Below are 22,620 nucleotides of genomic sequence, written 5' to 3' on the forward strand. Positions count from 1 at the left end.
ATTCAAGGATTATTAGAAATAGCATAGTTACTTAGTCCACAATATACTGATCAAGATACAAAGTAAATAGGCTTAAAGAAAATTAAGAGAAAAACTCTAAATAAAACTATAATGAGAGGATGTGGCATGGAGGGCAGGGGAGAGGAGGGTCGCTGGGTATGGGTGCATGCAGGGCAGGGGGACAGAATGGTCACTGGACATGGGTGGATGGAGGGCAGGGGGAGAGAAGGGTCACTGGACATGGGTGGATAGAGGGCAGGGGAGAGGAGGGGAGAGAGAAGAAATGCTGGACATGGGTGGAGGGGAGGGAAGAGTGAGGAAGGAGATGCACATGGATGAAGAAAATAGGCAGAAGCTAAGGACCAGAAATGAAGAAGAAAGGAGGAAAGGAAAGAAATAAATGGAAAGGAAGCCCTGGAAACGGAGTTAAGAGGACAGATAGCAGCAGAATCGGATACTGGGCCAGCATGATCAGAAAAAAGGGTCGCCAGACAACAAAGGTAGAAAAAAATCATTTTATTTTCATTATTGCACATTAAACATGAATTAGATTGGAACCTGGGATCATTTAATTTTTTTTCCTGGAGTAATGCATTGCCCCCCTCAGGCTCTCTCCCCGGCTATAGCCAGCTCTGCAATTTGGGGGAGGGGTGCAGAGGGAGACCGGGGAAGAGAGCCTGTTGTCAAACATTTACCAGCACGGGTTCAGGTTTTTAATATGGTTTACTTCATTTTGAACGATAGAAAATTCTGTGTAAACTATGATCAGGTTAGATGGATGATTCTGACTGTTCAACAGGAATACCTCAGGGTTTGGCTTATTTAATATTTTGTGTGTGGGGGGGTTTGCTTCCTTCATTTAGGGGTATGTTTACTAAGGCGCATTAGCGGTTTTAACGCACCTTTAAAGTTAAGGTGTGTTAAACGCTAATGCGCCAAGACATTCCCATAGGCACATTTAGCGTTTGATGCGGATAGGTGAGAGCATAATTAGGCAGGACTAGATGGGAAATGAGATTAAGAAAAGGGTGGGGGTAAAATTCAAATAGAATTCTTTGTATTCAGAAAGGCCAGACTGAAGAAATGTGTTTTTAGAAGACTTCTAAAAGTTACGTAATCATCTGTAAACGTGATTGATTTAGGAAGAGAATTCCAAATTTTGGTGCCTTGATAGGAGAAATTAGCAGAGTGAATCGTTTTATATATCACATTCTTACAGATTGAAGGTACATAGAAAATCTGTGTTCAGAGTAATGGGTCCTAAACTCTGGATTGATTTACCATCATTTTGTTGGAAAATTACTACTTCTCTTCAGTTTAAGAAGGAACTCAAGACAGTCATGTTTTATAATCGTATGGCGGTGTGGTTTAGTGCATCAGCATGATACACGTTTTAAAAGCAGCCTGTTAATTATTGATGATTTATTTATTTTCGTTACATTTGTACCCCGCGCTTTCCCACTCATGGCAGGCTCAATGCGGCTTACATATACAGGTACTTATTTGTACCTGGGGCAATGGAGGGTTAAGTGACTTGCCCAGAGTCACAAGGAGCTGCCTGTGCCTGAAGTGGGAATCAAACTCAGTTCCTCAGTTCCCCAGGACCAGAGTCCACCACCCTAACCACTAGACCACTCCTCCATTTTTTTTTTTTTACTGATATGTATTGTGTAACTACTGTGTATTGTGTTTTGTAACCCGCCTAGAACCTTTGGATGGAACGGGATATACGTTTGATAAATAAATTAGGATCACATAGGTTTCACTTCTTTTCCCCTTAGAGGTTTTTGGTTTATTTCTGATGTGTCCTTGACTTGTGGTGCAGCTGCAGTGTGCACCATCATCAAGCTCACTGGTCAGCTTCCCATGAGTGTTGGTGGAGGCAAAAACAGTTTGAGAGAAAGCAAAGCTAATGCGAGGTTGAAGGAGGGTCTGCAGGTTTGTAATAGGGAAGGAAGATGGCTGGCCGGGCTTTGTGATTTTTCCACTATTACCTTCTTTCTGAGTCAGCCTGGGGCCCTGGCCCATTGTTTTAGGGGTTGTAAAGCTTAAATTAAAATGCTGTAATGCTTGTCTGAGTAAAATGTAATATCTGTTTCCTCTTGTTTGTTTCAGCATCTAGGCGTGCATTTTGATGAATTTTCTGGGGAATCATTTTATCGAGACAAGTCGCAGGATATTCTAAAACTGCTGGAAAGTAAAGGATTGCTACGGAAAACTGAGTAAGAATAGGACATTAAGTTCATCTGATGGTTGTGAGGCTAATATTGAGAAGATCTTCAGAACAGTTGTCTTTTTTCACCTAAATATTTGCTTTTCAAATTGTACCCCTTTTTTTGCAGACAAGTTACCTGGGTTAAAAAGGAGTCAGTTTGAAAGTTTGCCACGGTTGAGATGACAAATTGGTGTTATCCATCTAAATTTGTTCAGACAAGTATGTCCATACAAAAAGCAGAGATAAATCTGTGCAGATAAGACTTATCAATTCATGTTTATCTGGATATTCAACCTCATTTCTTCCCTGACAAATGTTACTGAATATCCAATAAGTTAACTAGGAAAGGTTGTCTGATTAACTTGGTTAGCTTTGTGTTAAGCCTGTGATGTTGGTGCTTATCCTTCAGTGATCTTGGAGCCATGTTGGTATGTTCCTGGTATCCCCCTTTAAATGTAAGCAATGGCTCACAGTTATTTGGAAAGATTTAATAAAGCCAAGGTGCTAGGGCCACATTGAAGGCCCTGAGGAGCTGTAAATTGCAGATTTTATTTTTAATTGGGTTCTGATACATTTTTGTAGCATAATGCTTAATCCATAAGTCTTTCTTTCTAATTCCATGCAGAGGAGGGGGAAAAGCAGTTTTGCAAATATAGGCCATTTTCAACCTATTTGACCTGAGTAGTTAAGCAGTTAACTCAATTAAAATCCTTGGCTGAAAGTTATCCTCCCCTTCTATGGGTAAAAGACCCATACTGTTTGACAATGCAGGTACTCTTATCTGCTCCACAACGGGGTAAGGGAGAACGCAGCCAGCAGGCATCTTGGAGACATTTCATTTTGAAATCTCCACACATAATTCACAGTATTGGCGTTGTGTGCCCCAGGCATATTCTAAAAAAAAAAAAAAAAAACCTTTCTCTGTGGAGGAAATTTTTTAAATATGTGGTGAGTATTGCATTGTACAAAATAGGATCACTGCCCAAACCAGGCAACTGGGACGAAAGCCAGTCAAATTTCATGGACCTCATCTCAAACACTTGTGCATCCAATTCCAACATATTACTACTAGGCGACATTAACCTCCACCTAGAAGACCCTAACTCTGCCAACGCACGGGAATGCAAGGAATTCCTCCACTTATGGGACCTTAAATGGCCACACATGCAAGCAACCCACGCTAAAGGGCACACACTTGACCTCATCTCATACAAATTATCTACTGACCAGAACCTGGTAATAACAGATATTAAATGATCAGAAACACCTTGGACCGACCACTATAAACTAAACCTATCCCTAAAATGGCGGAAAAATGGTTCATATCGAACACAAGAACAAACAACCTACACCACAAGGGGCCAAATAGACCCGAACACTTTCTGGCAACAGATATATAATAACGAATGGACAATTGAAATGGACTCCACAAACTTCCTTTCTGAATGGGATAAAAGATGCAGAAGCATATTAGATGAAATAGAACCCCTACAATCAAGAACTTCACATAGACATAATCCAGTGTCATGGTTCAACGACGAATTGAAAAAGCTAAAAACACAAACCAGGAAGCTTGAACGAGCATGGATAAAAATAAAAGACGATCACACACTTAACGCTTGGAAGCAAATACACAGAAAATACAAATACACAATAAGACAAACTAAAAGGTCATACTATAAAACCTAAACAGGACCAGATCACAAAGACACAAAGAAACTATACCAACTCGTACATAAACTACTGGACACTACCCCGGTCACCACAACTAACTCAGACATCCCATCGGCAGACAAACTTGCCAAATACTTCGATGAAAAAATTGTAAAACTATGAAATAATCTTCCTCAGAACACCGCCGATATCGAAAGCTTCATCAATGGCCTGGACCCAACCTCAGGAGAATACCCAGCAGATAGAACCTGATCAAAATTCGCTCTCCTCACCACCGAAACTATTGCCCATGGGCTTAGTAAAGCCTCCAACTCTCACTGCAAACTGGACACCTGCCCCAGCTACCTTATAAAATCTGCTCAACAGATCTCATATCCCACCTAAACGTCATGCTCCAACAAAGTCTCTTCCCCAAGGAAAATGGCAACATCCTACTTACCCCCTTCCCAGAAGATACCAGGAAAAACACAAGTGAACCCAATTGCATCTATCCCACTAGCAGTCAAACTGATGGAAAGTATGGTAACAAAGCACCTCACTGATTACATACACAAATTCTCAATACTACATGAATCAGAATCAGGTTTTCGCTCCCGCCATAGCACCGAAACAGTGCTAACCACCCTCCTGGCCAAATTCAAGCAGGAAATAGCAACAAGCAAAAGCATACTTCTTTTCCAATTCGACATGTCCAGTGCATTCGACATGGTAAACCATAACATACTACTAAGACTCCTAGACTACTTCGGGATTACTGGAAACGTACTCAGTTGGATCAAGGGTTTCCTAACCTCCAGAACATATCAAGTGAAATCGAACTCAAATATATCATCACCATGGAAAGCAGACTGCGGAGTACCTCAAGGGTCACTACTATCACCAATCCTTTTCAACCTGATGATGACTTCACTAGCCAAGTCTTTAGCCACCCAGGGCCTCAACCCATTCATCTATGCAGACGACGTTACAATATACATTCCTTTCAAACATGATCTGACAGAAATCACCAACAAAATCAACCTCGGCTTGGAAACCATGAACTCACGGGCAAGTGCATTCCAATTAAAACTCAATACAGAAAAAACACACTCCCTCATCCTCTCATCCCAATATAATACGAACATACCTACAAACTTAGTCACGCCAGACCACACCCTCCCTATTTCAGGTAGTCTGAAAATCCTCGGTGTCATAATCGACTGGAACCTTACACTCAAGAGCCAAGTTAACTCCATAATCAAGAAAATGTTCCACTCAATGTGGAAACTCAAATGCGTGAAACCATTCTTCCCGAGGGTAACATTCCATAACCTAATACAATCAATGGTACTAAGCCATGCAGACTACTGCAATGGAATTTATGCGGGATGCAAAGAGCAACTCATAAAGAAATTACAGACTGCTCAAAACACAGCAGCAAGGCTTATATTTGGAAAATCGCGATTCGAAAGTGCCAAACCCCTCCGAGAAAAACTGCACTGGCTCCCAATTAAAGAACACCCTGGTCCACAAAATTATCTATGGCAAAGCCCCTGGATATATGACCGACCTTATAGACCTGACAACCAGAAACACAATCGGACCATCACGAACATACTTAAATCTTCACTACCCTAGCTGCAAGGGACTCAAGTACAAATCAATTTCTGGATCCAGCTTCTCCTATATAAGCACACAACTATGGAATGCACTACTGAAAGCCATAAAAACAACCTACAACCACCTTAGCTTCCGGAAGTCACTAAAGACCATCCTGTTCGAAAAGGCATATCCTATTGACCCAACTTAAGTGCCTGAACCCAGCAGCACAACGAAACCAAAGCCCGTAATGAACACTGTATAACTCTTCTTCTCTGCGATTCTCCTAATGTGTTTGTAACACATGAACCTCTTTGATAATAACATCACTTTGTATTTGTTTCGTCATCGAAGGCGACTAACTCCTCATGGTACTATGTAAGCCACATTGAGCCTGCAAATAGGTGGGAAAATATGGGGTACAAATGTAACAAATAAATAAATAACAGCAATGACAGCAATGCTGAAACACACTCCCACACAGACCCATTTCCGAAGGTTCCCCTCTCCCTTCCAGAAAGCTCCTCCGCTTCCGAACAATACCTGGAAACACCTGCCCCAAACACCCCCCCCCCCCTCAACCTTCTCACTACCTCTTACTACTACTACTACTACTACTACTTAACAATTCTAAAGCGCTACTAGGGTTACGCAGCGCTGTACAGTCTAACATAGAAGGACAGTCCCTGCTCAAGGAGCTTACAATCTAAAGGACAAGTGTACAGTCAGTCAAATAGGGGCAGTCAAATTGGGGCAGTCTAGATTACCTGAATAGGTATAAAGGTTAGGTGCCGAAAGCAACATTGAAGAGGTGGGCTTTGAGCAAGGATTTGAAGATGGGTAGGGAGGGGGCTTGGCGTAAGGGCTCAGGAAGTTTATTCCAAGCATAGGGTGAGGCGAGGTAGTAAGGTAGAGCCACATTGGATTCTAGGGTTCCCATGCACCACCTCTCCACCCTCCAACCAGGGCAATGCTGTTAATTGTCTGTATTAGAATGAAACCAGAATTCAGAACAAGTAGTCCTTTGAATGCGACAAGCTAACCCGCTATCTGACTATTCAGGTAGCTGGCCAGTGAAAGTCCTTGGGTTGTCTCCTCCGGTACCAGACTCTATTCAGGTGTTCTCAGTGCTCAGTTCTTGCAACCGGTTCACACAGTCCTGGGCTGCACTTGGAGAATCAAACTGTTTCCATTGTCCATGCACAAACACTTTGAGCCAGGCTGGATAGAAAAGCATGAAGCGGATTGTGGAGTGCTGCGCAAATGGGTGTGAAATGGTGCCATCGTTCTTGTAGAGAGACAGAATAGTTCTGAAAAATCATAATGGGCTGGTCATTGTATTTTAAAGTATCACGCTTCTGGTGATATCCTCTTAGGATTTACACTTTGTGCAGATAGTTAAGAATCGTAATGATAACTGCTTTTGGTTTCCTGCAGCCCTCTTGTATCCGACCCAGTCTGTGAGCACTCTCCAAGCACAAGGGCCCCACGCTGTTCAATAAGGCAGAGCACGCTCTACAAAATGCTCCTGGGGCCCCACTATTCTTAAATTGCTCTTACAGGAGTGGTTTTTGAGATTGTCAAGCTTGTCGGCATACTCGCTGACCTGTTTTTGAAGGGCTGTCAGTGTCTCATCTGTATGCCCTGAGGAGTCCTCCAGCAAGGAGACCCACTGCTTCAGTTCTCCTGTTCATTGGATGGTCTCTTGGCAAGCTGTTCTGATAAGTGTCCTAGACGCGGTTCAATTGCTCAGCCGACCACCTCTGTGATTTGAGTGAGTTGCGCATCCATGGATGTTGTTCCCGTTGAAGCCCCAACTTCTGTCATCTTGCTCTCCATCTGTTTCTCCTTTTCTCTCTCCTTTATTCCTTTCCCGGCATCTCATCTCCCGAAAACTTCAGATATTTGTCCATAAGGTTTTAATGATGTATAAAGGAGGTGAATGTCTATAATTATTGTTAGCTGGCAAGATGCGGGAACCCTGGAGAGGAAAAGCTGCATGTCGTCTTCTCTCAACACATCACGTGACTCCTGACCTAACAGCTTTAATAAATGTTGTTTTCCTTTACCTGCAACTGCTGTGTGGCTGTCTTACCTGGGCTCTGGTCCCACCCTCGTTCATGTCACCACAGTGATCGAATTCCTGTGCCCATCCCCTACCCTGCATGAAGAAGTTCCCAGTTCTACTGGGAGAAACCCTAGTGTCTATTGGTGGGACAGATTCCCAGTCACTTTTCCCCTGTAGGTTACCAGCATCAAAAATACCACAAGTCTACACTATATTCCCATATAAACTGTTCTAATCTTGTTGAATCTGATTTAAAAAAAATGAATGCCCAAGTCTTAAATCTTCCTGTTCTCACCACACTTTCCCATACTGTTTCTGTCTGACCTTGGGTGATTCTCCTTTTTCTTTCAGGATTCTCTTGAAAATAGGAAACCTTCCACTGCCACCCAGGGGCGTAGCCAGACACCCAATTTAGGGTGGGCCTGGGCCCAGGATGGGTGGGCAGAAGAACTTTGCCCTATCCCTCAAGTGATTTGGTCTCTCCCTCTCTCGCCTGCATGCCATTTGGTCTCTCAAACATCCTCCCTCCCTCGCATGCAGCAACTAATACACACTGCTCATGTTGGCCCCACAGCCTTCCCTCTGATGCAACTTCCTGTTTCCGCATAGGTGGGAATACATCAGAGGGAAGGCTGTGGGGCTGGGGCGAATAGTATGAATCAGTCGCTGCTCACTGCAGGCGAAGATCTGCTATTTACAAGGAATGGAGGAGGGACAGTTGTTGGGAGTTTTTGGCTGGTGAGGCTTAGGGATCCCTGCCAGTCACATCATAGGTCTGCTGCTACTGGGTGGGCCTGAACCCAAAGTGGGTGGGCCTGGGCCCATCCAGGCCCACCCTTGGCTACGCCACTGCTGCGACCCACCGCAAAGTCTTAATGTCTTTCCTTTCCTTCCCAAAGAATTGTGAAACCAGGAGCTTGTAGGTATAGCTGTGGGCATTGGAGGGAGCTTGCACTGTTGTGTCTGAAGATACATTGTTGCTTTCTTTGTGCCTGCAGGAAGGGCGCAGGAGTGGTGGATCTCCCAGGGAAAGGGGATGGATCTTCTCAAGTTACTGTGGTACGCAGCAATGGAACATCACTCTACATAACAAGGTATGACACTTTTTTTTTAAATTTAATTTTATACTTTTTTTTTTCTGTGAACTAACAAAACAAACAAAAAAAAACCCACGCTTGCTCAGTTGCCACTGAAACACATTTAAATCTAGCTGACTAAATATAAGACTAGTCTCCAGTCACTATAATTTTTATTTATTTTATTTTATAGCATTTGTATCCCACATTATCCTACCTTTTTGCAGGCTCAATGTGGCTTACAATTCATCGTGGATACTGAACATAGAAAAGAAATTACATTTGGTTTTACAACAGGTATTGGTGCATGGTGGAGAAATACATGGTAATGGAAGTAGAAAAGAATAGACATATGTGTTAGCAGAGGTTTTGTGTGTATGACGGTGAGATACTTGATAGTGTTTAAGTTAAGGGCATTAGGTACATGATAGTGAGAGCAAAAGGCATTAAAGAACGTTCCTGGGTCTCTTAAAGAGTGTAGTGTTACGCGTGTTGTCCATTGTGATATATTTTGTCGAAGAGATAGGTTTTCAGGAGTTTGCGGAAATTAGTCATTTCGTAGACCGTTTTTAGATTTCGTGGCAGTGTGTTCCAGAGCTGTGTGCTTGTATAAGAGAAGGTTGATGCACGCATTGATTTGTATTTCACGCCTTTACAATTGGGAGGGTGAAGGTTGAGGAATGTGCGGGAGGACTTTTTTGCATTTCTGGGTGGTAGTTCTATTAGGTCTGACATGTAGGCTGGGGCGTCACCATGGATGATTTTATGGATCAAGGTACAGAGTTTGAACGTGACACGTTCTTTGAGTGGGAGCCAGTGTAGTTTTTTGCGAAGGGGTGTTGCGCTTTCGTATTTTGGTTTGCCGAATATAAGTCTGGCTGCCGTCTTCTGGGCTGTCTGGAGTTTTTTTGAGTATTTGCTCTTTGCAGCCGGCATAGAGTGAGTTGCAATAGTCCAGATGACTAACGCCAAAGTCTCGCTACCATCCAATACTGTTGTTGAGCCCGGTGTTCACTTGTTAGACCTAGAAGAATCCATGCTTAATGTATTCACATATTCTCTTGCCAAGCCACTGTCCTTAAAAAAAAAAAAAAATTCTCAACCCCTCCGTGACACATTCTCAGCTTAGCAGGGTAGAGCAGCGAGAATTTTATTTTGTGCTCAAACGAGGGGGAACAGTAGTCCTGGAAGCAAAGAATACCCCATCCATCATAAGACAGCTGTTGGCCGGCCTGAATAACCCGCAAAATAGCTTGCTTGTGGCCATAATTCAAAGGTTTTAGGATCACTGCTCATGGTTTAGCGCCAGGCTGCCATGGAGGCTCTACATGATGGGCATGCTCCACACGAAGCGGGCCCCAGTCAGAACCAAGCTGTAGAGACTGTACCAACCATTTCTCTAGGAATCCAACCAACTTAGTCTCCCTTAAAGATTCTGGTAAGCCGATGAGTCTCAAATTATCCCGTCGAACAGTTTTCCAAGTCATCCCATTTATTTTCGAAGTCAGTCAGCCGTCTTCTAAATTGCTGACACGCTACTGTTGTTGGTCCAGCTTGAGACCATAACTGTCCAGTCTTTCATGAGCCTCCTCAGCCCTATCAAAAATACGTTGCAGCTTCTTGTCCAGGCACCTCTACTGCTGCTGTAACCTTGGCTGTTATCTCTGCTGTCCAGACTGTGCATACAGATGGGCTCGGTGGTCCCGACATCTCTGCATGGAGGTTTTGCAGACACAAACCAAGGCAAATATTCTGCTCTGCTTCAAGTACACTATAATTCAAAAAGAATTGTTCTTGTAGCAGTTTATTGGCTAGAGTTTAGGGACCAGTTCAGGAGTTCTGCGGTCGCCTCACCCTATGCTTGGAACAACCTTCCTGAACCCTTACGCCAAGCCCCCTCCCTGCCCTTCTTCAAGTCTTTGCTTAAAGCCCACCTCTTCAATGCTGCGTTCGGCACCTAACCCTTACCGTTCAGTGAATCCAGACTGCCCCAATTTGACTGCCCCTATCGGACCGACCGTTCACTTGTCTATTAGATTGTAAGCTCTTTGAGCAGGGACTGTCTCTCTTTGTTAAATTGTACAGCGCTGCGTAACCCTAGTAGCGCTCTAGAAATGTTAAGTAGTAGTAGCAGCATCTGCTCCCACGCATGGTACCACATTACCCCCTCGGATATCTGTTCCTATCCTCTTCCAAATCAGGTTCAAACTAATCTTCATACTGCTTGTGTCCACAAGGATGGTTTTCCAATCAGGTTGGTTTAGTTGTTGCAGCCCAGGCACAACCTAACTTTAAAAAGAAAACAGCGATCTCTTCACGCCACTCCTTCGGTCTTTAGCAGGTTCTGCTCCCTGAAACTTTATTCAGTAAGGGTGGTACTAGCTTAGTTTACCAGCATTTTATTCTTTTAGTGGAGAGGCACCAGTACATTTCCCTTGTTTGACCAGCTTCACATAATTTTTCTTTTTGGTTCCCCTCTTTAACTTTTGCAATTTATTTTTGCTTACTTCTGTAGGAGCAGTGGGATTGTGAGATAGGTACAATATGAATGGAGGATGGGGTGGGGGGAAGGGAACCCACACATTTTACCTCATTTTCCTGAAATGTGCAGAAATATATTAGAAACAAGTACATAATACATGTTACAATACTCTAGTGTTGTTATAACTTGTATAAGACTAGACTCAAAAATTTGAATGAAACATAACTGTTGTCCAGCATACATTTAGTACATATCACTTAGTAACAGACAGAGCTACTTCTGCAAAGTAAATGATAAGTGTGAAGAAACTGTGTGTTTTAAGCCTGTAAAATGTATTAGATATTTTCCTGTTTTAATTATGTCTGAAGTGTATTTCTCCTATTTGGCCAGCAGATGGTGCATGTTTATGTTTAAAGTTGTTACAGAGAACTGAGTGTTTTTTCTTTAATTTGACACAACCACAAAGCAAGAAGCAGTATATATTTCAAATCTTGACTGGGCTCTGATTGGCCCAGGAGCTCATCTCATTTGGACCTTACTGGTTTTGGTTTCAGTTTTAGCCTGGAAGAAGAAAGAGACAGATCTTTTTGCTAAAGGCTCTGTGAACAATTATATGTCCTGATCTTCCCAGGTACTGTTTATCCAGTATACAAATGTTTTAGTTTTCTAATTGAACCATATTTCAGTTACCTGCTATTATTTGCCAATTGCACATTTTTGTCCACTGTTCCAAGTTCTGAGAATAAACGCAATTGTTTGTTCATTCTGCCTGTCTGGACTGATAAAGAATCCTGATGGTTTGTGTGTTGGGTCTGTGAGTGCTTTCTGGGAACTGTGGGACCACTGGGAGTGTAGCCCCAGTAGCCTAGAAATCACTGGGGATAATTTGGGAGTGGGAGACTCGCCCAGATGCGGTTGTGACCCAGTTGGTGGGAGGAGGATGCTAGTGTAGAGCACAAGCGGCAGGTGCAGGCAGACCTGAACTATGCTGGGGATAGACACTCTAAGTCGCCGCAGGGTAACGCCAGGCAGGTGGCTAGGCATTTCGTGACAATGAGATTTGTTCAAAATGTCCTTCTCAAGCAGAGACACAGACACAAAGACGTGTACGCCACTGTCTTTTTACAGTGTTAATCACACATCGATTAAGTTTGTCCCATGCAATCACTACCCTACTGCCGTTCTGTTGTACTGTAACAGTTTCATCAATCTCTTTCAGCTTAAGTCTCCCAATGATCAATCTTTGTTGAAATTCAGCAATAAGTTGTTTTACACTATAATGTTTAATTTGTCGCAAAAACTAGATAACAACTCTATCTTCTTCTGTAAACACCATTTCCACAGTGTAAACAATGACATGACACTGATGTCACTTTTGCACAGTTGAAAAGATTCTCTTTTTCCAATCGCTGTGCAGTTAAGAAGGCTGTTTTTGCTATACCATATACCTTCTAAATTGCATTTTCCATGATGCCCAGTAGCTCCCTGAGATTCATTCTGATTCCATCTTAACTGTGATTATGGTTCCATGAATCTTCACTCAGCAGTTGATTTCAGAGGGGAAGGAGAGTGAGAACAATTTCAGTGAAGTTGAGGCATAGCCTGATGGTTAGAGCAGTGGACTGAGAACCAGGAAAGCTCAGTTCAAATCCTACTGCTGCTGCTCGTGATCTTGGGCAATTAACTTAACATTCCATTGCCTCAGGTACCAACTGCATAGCGCGGGGTACAAATGTAACAAAAATAAAAATAAAAAAATAAATAAATAAACTTGGATTGTAAACTCTCTTTGGACAGAAAAATATTTAATGTGCCTAAATGTAACTTGTTTTGAGATACTACTGAAAAAGGCATAAGTTACATCTAAATCCCTTCCCTCAGTTTATTTTAAATCCATGTATTCCTTATCAACAGCAGACTAATCCAGAGACTTGTGGGTTATGATCATCTGTCAACAGGTGGAGATAGTACCAAACTGAACTCTGCCACATAGGACGGTATGTTCCTTGATCAGTCAGTATTCTCCACCTCCAGCAGATGGCGGACTGTTTCTCACAAGCTCCTGGTTTCTACTGGTTCGGTTGAGCTTGGTAGTGTCTAGGTCAGTAGAGGCGCCTGACTTGGAGTACACCTGGTGGTACCTTGTCCCTCCCTCCCCTTTCCCCCTCTCTTGCCACTTCCTTCCTCCTCCTCCTCACAGAACTTTGAAAAAAAAAAATAACACTGGAAAAGAGCAAGTTTCTGCTTATGTGGCATTGTGGAGGAGAGGCGGTGTCTGCGCTCCTGCAGCTGTCTGTATTTAGCCATCTGATCAGTCAGAATGCCTGTGGATAGCAGTAAGGCCGGCAAAAATGTAAGTATGAACTTTCGTTCTTTCCCTCTGTCAGGTTAGTGCACGTGCAGCGGTACACTATTTCATTTTGAACAGATTGTGTGGGGATTTGCTTGTGTTTTCAGTCCAGTGCGGGAGCGATTTTTTTTTTTTTTTTTTTTTTTTACAGTACCTCTGTTCCGTCAGTTCCGTCCATTTTGGTCACAGGCTGCAGTAACAAATTGCTCTTTCTCCTTTTCTGCCTTCTCAGCTTTCAGACCGTTGTGGTGTGGAGGATGCTGGTTCCCTTGATTGGCGGAGGCTTTTTGTCTGCGGTTTTGGGTCTCAGCTCCTTCTCGCATGGCGAATTCCTGTACAGAAGTCTGCACCTTGCTGCTCGACTTCTCGGCTGCCCTTGTAGCCTTCTCCAGGCTACTGCTCCCAGCTGTGTTTTCAGTCTGCAACTCATTTCTCTTTCTGAAGCTTGAGCTATGCTGCCGTGAGCTGTCCACTACTACTACTACTATTTAGCATTTCTATAGCGCTACAAGGCGTACGCAGCGCTGCACAAACATAGAAGAAAGACAGTCCCTGCTCAAAGAGCTTACTATCTAATAGACAAAAAATAAAGTAAGCAAATCAAATCAATTAATGTGAACGGGAAGGAAGAGAGGAGGGTAGGTGGAGGCGAGTGGTTACAAGTGGCTACGAGTCAAAAGCAATGTTAAAGAGGTGGGCTTTCAGTCTAGATTTAAAGGTGGCCAAGGATGGGGCAAGACGTAGGGGCTCAGGAAGTTTATTCCAGGCGTAGGGTGCAGCGAGACAGAAGGTGCGAAGTCTGGAGTTGGCAGTAGCGGAGAAGGGAACAGATAAGAAGGATTTATCCATGGATCGGAGTGCACGGGAAGGGGTGTAGGGAAGGACGAGTGTGGAGAGATACTGGGGAGCAGCAGAGTGAGTACATTTATAGGTTAGTAGAAGAAGTTTGAACAGGATGCGAAAACGGATAGGGAGCCAGTGAAGGGTCTTGAGGAAGGGGGTAGTATGAGTAAAGCGACCCTGGCGGAAGATGAGACGGACAGCAGAGTTTTGAACCGACTGGAGAGGGGAGAGGTGACTAAGTGGGAGTAGTATCCTCTTTGCTTGGTTCCATTGCTAATTTGAAATCCTGACAGTGTTCTGTGCAGATCCCTTATTTGTGTCTTGGAGTCAAGGGTGACTCTCAGAATGGTCCCGCCATTGTTGCCTGTGGTTGTTTCTACATTTTCATTTCTATTAATCGGCCATTATTTCCTCCATTAGAAAGATGTTAAAAACCTATTTATTTCCTGAAGATTTGTCTGTTAGGTAAACAGGATTTTAATGTATATTGTTTTTATTATTTTAACGTATGCTTACAATATATTGTAATATTGTGTAATTTAGTTTGTTATTGCAAGTTTTTGGTTTAGTTTTCTATTTTTATCATAAACCACACTGAACCGTGGAGTTTAGCGGTTAATAAGAATACATTTGATATTAATCTTGATATCCTGGGAGTTTCCATCTGTTGCTTTATATTGCAGTCGCTGTGGGCCTTTCTGGTACTTTCAGGCCACCAATTTTGTTACATTTGTATCCCGCGCTTTCCCACTCATGGCAGGCTCAATGCGGTGGGCAATGGAGGGTTAAGTGACTTGCCCAGAGTCACAAGGAGCTGCCTGTGCCGGGAATCGAACTCAGTTCCTCAGTTCCCCAGGACCAAAGTCCACCACCCTAACCACTAGGCCACTCCTCCACCAATGGATGTCTTGGAGTGGTCTCCCTTCTTGGTCCTGGTGGGCCTCAGTTGGGGCAATGCAGTCATAGCTCACTGGAGTTGGTCACCTATTGCTTGGGTATATGCCCTCTGGGCACATTTCCTCTTCATTCTCTTCTAAGAAGGTCCCCAACATGATCTTTGTGACACTCGTTTTCCAGACCTTGTCCAGTTGATAGTTTCAGGTAGGTCTAAGGTGTAATTTTTCTGTGGCTGTGTCTGGTTCCCACCCTACTTACAGACTGCTTTGCTACATCCCAGAAGTCTCTGGATTCATCTGATGCTGATAAGGAAGGAAAAATGTCTTACCTGATCATTTTCTTTCCTTTAGTTACAGCCGACGAATCCAGAGTCCCACCCTTTCACGAGGTTGACACTATCAGTTGTCTGTTTCTCTGTTTAGGTTTCTTGCTGTGGTTGCCTGTGCATAGTTCTGCTTGTTGACAGGTTTATACCTCATTTCTGTGAGGAGGGAGAAATTTTTGCCTTATTCCTTCTGCTTTGTTACGAGAAATACTGACTGACCAAGGAGCATATCATCCTATGTGGCAGAGTTCAGTCTGGTACTCTCTATCTCCACTTGCTAGTAGATGGTCATAACCCACAAGTCTCTGGATTTGTCTGCTGTGACTAAAGAAAAGAAAATTATCAGGTAAGACACATTTTTTTCCATTGTTTTCTTTTTCCAGTACTGTAGTATGTGAAATACATGAGACCCTCCCAATTGGTTAGATTTTCTGTTTTTATTTTTGCCACAGGGATATTGCTGCTGCTATAGATCGAATGGATAAATATCACTGTGACAGAATGATTTATGTGGTAAGCAATTATTTCTTGCACACAAAGATCTTTTATTTTAGATTATGGATATGAGGATCGAATGGGCTGGACAGCTTGTGAGAGATGCTGCAGTTCACACCTCTGAGCAGCCCTTTGGTCCAGGCTTGACAAGTTACTCCTGCCCAACCCTAAAATGAGACATAAACACGATTTACTGTTTTTTTTTTTTCCTGTGAAAGGATCTGCTAGACTGAATAGTTCTGGGTAAATTGGGTGTGCCAAATGCCTAGTTCTCAGGAACTGTAAACAGTGAATATTTGTGCGGTTTGTTTACATTTAACAGTACTAGTTATGGTTAAATTAAGTAGGACTGTTCTGTGTTTCTGCAGGATTGTTTGATGCTCCTACTAGTATTTCTGACTGATGAGCTTTTTATTATTGCCATGAGCTGCATCTGTTTTGTATTGATTACAGTAGTATCCTCAATTTTCAGCAGAATGAAGGACAAATCTGTATTTGTGCACTTATTCCAATTTTTTTCTGTCTTATTAAAAACACTCAAGATGAATTATTATATGAATTGATTTTGGCCCACACTGACAGTGAAAGTCAATTAATAATACCACAAACGTAACATAATATAATAAACAAATGACAAACTGATTGCATCTCTTGCTGATGACATTAAGAGACCCAAAGGGGTGCGTATTCCATTTAAGCTCTGCTGAAACTCCGGAATTTATAATACACAAACCCTGTGTGCAGTGGCGTAGCTAGGGTAGTTGACACCCGGGGCCGGTCATTTTTTAACACCCCCCTCCAAAATCCAGTACTAGGCATACCGAGAATACAAAACACTCAGGATCTCTAGAAAAATTTTACCATACCATAAGCAGTAATTTCTACGAGTCACATAAGGAAAAGGAAAGCATCTTAAACACTACAGTGAGCAATAGAACATCAATTCGCCTATTGTAAAACGTAACCAGACAGAATAGTACAGATCGTCGATCCTGCACAGTCAATGCCAACTGAAAGCCGTGTCTTTTTCACAAACACAGATAAACCCTAAACCACTATAGAATAAGTAATCAAACTTTCTATTTAGACAAAAATTAAACGGAACCCCCAAGAGGCCAGACTGAGCATACAATGCAACACCACAGATACAGAAAATAAAATACCACCATTTTATTGGACTAATACATTTAGCTTTCAGAGACCAAAACCTCCTTCCTCAGATCAGTACAGTATAGTGATTTTACAATATCCTATCCTGGCCTGAGGAAGGGGGTTTTGTTCTCCGAAAGTTAGTCAAAATATATTAAAATTAGTCCAATAAAGATTACCTTATTTCCATGTTCTATTTATTAACACAGCTACAATACTACTTTATCCTAAAGCAAAAAACAAAAATATATATATATATTTTACTTGCAGTTTGTTGTCTCTGGTTTCTGCTTTCCTCATCTTCTTTTCACTGTCTTCCTTCCATCCAGCATCTGCCTTCTCTCTCTCTCCCTGCCATCCAGTGTCTGCCCTCTCTCTCCTGTTCCCTCCATCCAAAGTCTGCCCTCTCTCCCTGCCCCTTCGATCTAGGATCTGCCCTCTCTCCATGTGCATCTCCTTCCTTTGTCTTTCCTTCCCTCCATCCTTGTCCAACATTTCTCCTCTCTTCTCTCTTCCATCCATGTGCATTTCCTTCCTGACTTTCCTCCCCTCCATCCATCCATCCATGTCCAAGAACTCTCCATTCCATATCATCAAGCTGATCAATCCATAGACTGGTGGGTTGTGTCCATCTACCAGCAGGTGGAGATAGAGAGCAAACTTTTGCCTCCCTATATGTGGTCATGTGCTGCCGGAAACTCCTCTGTATGTTCTCTATCTCAGCAGGTGGTGGTCACACACAGCAGCAGCTCTGGCTAGGCCTCCAAGCCTAATCCTTAGGTTTTGTTGAGGCCTGGGGTTGAGGGCTCTTTTGAGCAAGTGCAAACCTGGTGGTGCCAGGTCCCTCCTTTTCTCCCCCCTCCCGCTGGCTCCGTTTAAAAAAAAAAAAAAAAAAAAAAATTTTAAACGTCTTTAAAGGCGTTTAATTCGACGTTTCTTTAAACGTTCATTGCAGCTACTCACTGGGACACCAGTTCGTTACAGCTCGGAGCGGCAAGCAGGTAATTTTACCTTTTTATAGCGGGCAGGGGGTTCCCCGATTCTTCTCCTCGTGGCATATGGCGTCGGAGGGCGAGGGCGCAAAGGGTCGCTCCCCGGATCGCTGGAGCGCTTCTAGAGGGGATGCGGGGGTTTTACAACCTGATTCGCCCTTGATGGGTGACAGTTTAGTGACCGATGTATGTCCCGGTCGTTCCTCCGGCGTGGCGGTTTTTTCCCGCCATAAACGCCCATCCCCCGCTCCTCGCCTCCGCCATCTTGGCCGGCCACGCGGCTCGGACGGCTTCTTCGTGGGCCGCCCTTGAGGTTGGAGACATTAATGCCATGAACGCCCTTAATTTGGGCGACGGCACAAGCGGCTAAAGTTAAGCGCCGTTCTTCCCGCACGGCTCCTTCGCGGAGTTTCGCGCCGGACGCCATTTTGGATGCGCAGCATGTCTCTCCCCCGCTATTGCGAGCGCCGGTTGAGAGTGCGTCTAGGGCTGTTGCCCAGGCTGCGGAAGTGCACAGTCTGGGGGGTTTCTCCCCCGAGTTTGTTTTGCTGCTGCATCAGGCTTTCCTCATGCAAAACGCTGCCCCTGCTCCCTCTTCTGATAAAGAGGTTGAGGTTCCCAGAGGTAAACGCCCTCGGGTTGATTTCCAGGCCTTGGAGGACTTTGTCTCCTCCGATGTAGATGAGGGCAGCGTGTCTGAGGTCTCCCAACGGTCCTTTGCGGATTCCTTGGAGGAGATAGATCCCCGCTCGGATGGAGCGGATGACCCCTCTGCAGCGCGGCTTTTTAGCCCAGAGGATTTGCCTAACCTGTTTTTACAGGCCATGGACACTTTGAAGATTTCCTCTCCGGAGGACGTCTCTCACTCAGCCCCTGTTGGCTCTGCCATTATGCTGGGGACGAAGCGCCCGCCTAGATCCTTCCACGTGCATGATGCCATGCACACCTTAATTGCGGCTCAATGGGATGTCCCGGAAACGAGCCTTAAAGTGGCTAGGGCTATGTCCCACCTCTATCCTTTGGCTGTGAGTGAACGTGAGGCCTATCTGTGGCCTACCGTGGATTCTTTAATCACTGCGGTGACTAAGAAAACGGCGTTGCCGGTGGAAGGTGGCGCGGCCCTAAAGGACGCCCAAGACAGAAGATTGGAGGCGGCCTTAAGGTCGTCCTTTGAGGCAGCTGCTTTAAGTTTGCAGGCCTCAGTTTGCGGCTCCTATGTGGCCAGGGCGTGCCTGACTATGGTGCAGCGGGCTTCCCCCTCGGATCTTTCCTTGAGGGCTGATTGGCCGGCCCTGGAATCGGGCTTAGCCTATTTGGCAGACTTGCTGTATGATGTCTTGAGAGCCTCAGCTAAAGGCATGGCTCAGACAGTCTCTGCGCGGCGGTGGCTTTGGCTGAAACATTGGTCTGCTGACCACGCCTCTAAATCCCGCCTGGCTAGATTGCCTTTTAAAGGCAAGCTGCTCTTTGGGGTCGAGCTGGACAAAATCGTGACCGATCTCGGCACGTCTAAGGGCAAGAAATTACCAGAGGTCAGGGCTCGGGCTAGTACTCGTCCCGGTACCTCCAGAGGACGGTTGCTGGAAGCCCGTCGGTACCGCCCGGGCAAGTTGGGTTCCTCTGCCCCCTCTTCCTTCAAGAGGAATTTCTCCCCCAAGCAGCATTCCTTTCACAGAGACCGCCGTCCCGGAGGTGCTCCCTCCGGTCCTCCCCCAGGGTCTCGTACCCAATGACGGGGCCTTGGTCCACGCCCCAGTGCAGATTGGAGGACGGCTGTCCTCGTTTCTGGGCGAGTGGACCACTATAACTTCAGACGCGTGGGTGCTGGAAGTCATCAGAGACGGCTACAAGCTAGAGTTCTGCCAACCCTTAAGAGACGGGTTTGTACTCTCTCCCTGCAAGTCTCCGGTCAAGCTGTGGCAGTGCAGCAGACCTTGGACAACCTGATCCGCCTGGGTGCGGTCGTTCCGGTGCCAAAAAAATCAGATTGGCAAGGGACGTTACTCCATTTACTTTGTGGTTCCAAAGAAAGGAGGTTCTGTCCGGCCTATCCTCGACCTCAAAGGGGTCAATCGGGCCTGGAAAGTGAGGCACTTTCGCATGGAGACTCTCCGCTCTGTTATAGCGGCAGTGAAGGCAGGAGAGTTCTTGGCTTCCTTGGACATCAAGGAAGCGTACCTGCATATTCCCATCTGGCCTCCTCTCCAACGCTTTCTGCGTTTTACAGTCCTGAGACGACACTTCCAGTTCAGAGCCCTCCCTTTCGGGTTGGCTACTGCTCCGCGGACCTTTTCCAAAGTAATGGGGGTCATAGCGGCCTTCCTGCTAAAGGAAGGAGTACAAGTCCATCCTTATCTGGACGACTGGTTGATCTGAGCCCCCTCTTATGCAGAGTGCGGCAAAGCTATGGACCGGGTAGTTGCTCTTGTGAGCTCCCTGGGATGGATCATCAACTGGAAGAAGAGCCAGCTGCGCCCGACTCAGTCCCTGGAGTATCTGGGAGTTCGATTCGACACCCAAGTGGGCAGAGTGTTCCTGCCAGACAATCGGATTGTCAAGCTTCAGGCTCAGGTGGACTAGTTCCTAGTAGCCTCTCCTCTTCGGGCTTGGGACTACGTGCAGCGGTTGGGCTCTATGACGGCCACGATGGAAGTAGTGCCCTGGGCCAGGGCTCATATGAGACCACTACAGCTCTGCTGCTGCGCTGGACTCCGATGTCGGAGGATTATGCTGTGCGCCTTCCCGTGGACCCAGCAGTGCGCAAGGCGCTGAGCTGGTGGACGCAGACAGACAAGTTGTCTGCAGGATTGCCTCTGGTGACCCCGGAGTGGATTGTCGTCACGACAGACGCCTCTTTGATGGGCTGGGGAGCCCACTGCTTGGGAAGGACAGCGCAGGGGCTCTAGTCTCCTGCAGAGGCAAGTGGTCTATCAACCTCCTGGAACTCAGAGCCATTCGGTTGGTGTTATTGGAGTTCATCCCGGTACTGGTGTTGTAGCCTGTACGGGTCCTGTCGGACAATGCCACGGCTGTGGCCTATATCAACCGCCAGGGAGGTACCAAGAGCGCCCCTCTAGCCAAGGAGGCTATGAGTCTTTGCCAGTGGGCGGAAGCGAACCTGGAGCAGCTTTCAGCGGCCCACATTGCCGGAGTCATGAATGTCAAGGCGGACTTTCTCAGTCGCCATACCTTGGAGCCCGGAGAGTGGCAACTATCTGCTCAGGCGTTCTTGGACATCACGAAGCGCTGGGGCCAGCCGAGCCTAGATCTGATGGCGTCATCGGCCAATTGCCAAGTGCCGCGCTTTTTCAGCAGAGGACGGGACCCTCGATCCCTGGGAGTAGATGCTCTTCTCCAACAGTGGCCGACACAAGAGCTCCTCTATGTGTTCCCGCCCTGGCCCATGTTGGGCAGGGTGCTAGACCGGGTGGCAAAGCATCCCGGCAGGGTAATCCTGGTGGGTCCGGATTGGCCCAGACGTCCCTGGTATGCGGACTTGATCAGGCTCTCAGTCGACGATCCTCTGCGGCTGTCAGTGGAGCAGGGCCTGTTACATCAGGGTCCCGTGGTGATGGAGGATCCCTCTCCCTTTGGTCTTACGGCCTGGCTATTGAGCGGCAGCGTCTGAGGAAGAAGGGCTTCTCAGACAAGGTCATCGCCACTAGGCTGAGAGCGAGGAAGCGCTCTACTTCTACTGCTTACGCCAGGGTTTGGCGTATCTTTGCAGCATGGTGTGAAGCAGGCTCACTTTCTCCCTTCACTGCTCCAATTTCTTCAGTGTTGGCGTTCCTGCAAGAAGGTCTGGAGAAAGGCCTGTCGCTCAGTTCCCTTAAAGTCCAGGTAGCGGCTCTGGCTTGCTTCAGGGGCCGCCTGAAGGGTGCTTCCCTGGCTTCGCAGCCAGATGTGGTGCGCTTTCTCAAGGGAGTTAATCACCTGCGCCCTCCTCTGCACTCAGTGGTGCCTGCGTGGAATCTCAACCTGGTGCTAAGAGCATTGCAGAAGCCGCCTTTTGAACCCTTGTCGAGGGCATCTCTGAAGACCTGACGTTGAAAGCAGTCTTTTTGGTGGCTATCACTTCAGCCAGAAGAGTTTCCGAGCTCCAGGCGCTCTCATGTCGAGAGCCTTTTCTGCAGTTCACTGAGGCAGGAGTGACTATTCGCACAGTGCCTTCCTTCCTGCCCAAGATTGTTTCTCGCTTCCATGTGAATCAGCAGCTCTGTCTCCCTTCCTTTCGTAGGGAGGACTACCCAGAGGAGTACTCTGCTCTTGAATATCTGGATGTGAGACGAGTCATCTTCAGATACTTGGAAGTGACCATTGATTTCCGGAAATCGGATCATCTGTTTGTCCTGTTTGCAGGTCCTCGTAAGGGTCTGCAGGCTGCTAAGCCTACAGTGGCAAGATGGGTCAAGGAAGCCATTGCAGCGGCTTATGTGGCCGCGGGGAAGGTGCCGCCTATCCAGCTGAAGGCTCACT

The 22,620-nt window shown here is 45.7% G+C and overlaps 1 protein-coding gene across 1 annotated transcript in view; it reads left to right on the top strand.

Annotated features, from left to right (window-relative positions):
• RARS2 (arginyl-tRNA synthetase 2, mitochondrial) overlaps positions 1-22,620 on the top strand; it is a 127,492-nt gene that overhangs the window by 55,600 nt on the left and 49,272 nt on the right. Inside the window, exons 10-12 of the mRNA XM_030188632.1 lie at positions 2,116-2,222; positions 8,534-8,629; positions 15,961-16,021. Of these exons, the coding sequence (XP_030044492.1) occupies positions 2,116-2,222; positions 8,534-8,629; positions 15,961-16,021 (264 nt within the window). The remainder of the gene's footprint in view (positions 1-2,115; positions 2,223-8,533; positions 8,630-15,960; positions 16,022-22,620) is intronic.

The sequence above is a fragment of the Microcaecilia unicolor genome, unplaced genomic scaffold (assembly GCF_901765095.1).
Source record: "Microcaecilia unicolor unplaced genomic scaffold, aMicUni1.1, whole genome shotgun sequence".
Taxonomy (NCBI): Eukaryota; Metazoa; Chordata; class Amphibia; order Gymnophiona; family Siphonopidae; genus Microcaecilia; species Microcaecilia unicolor.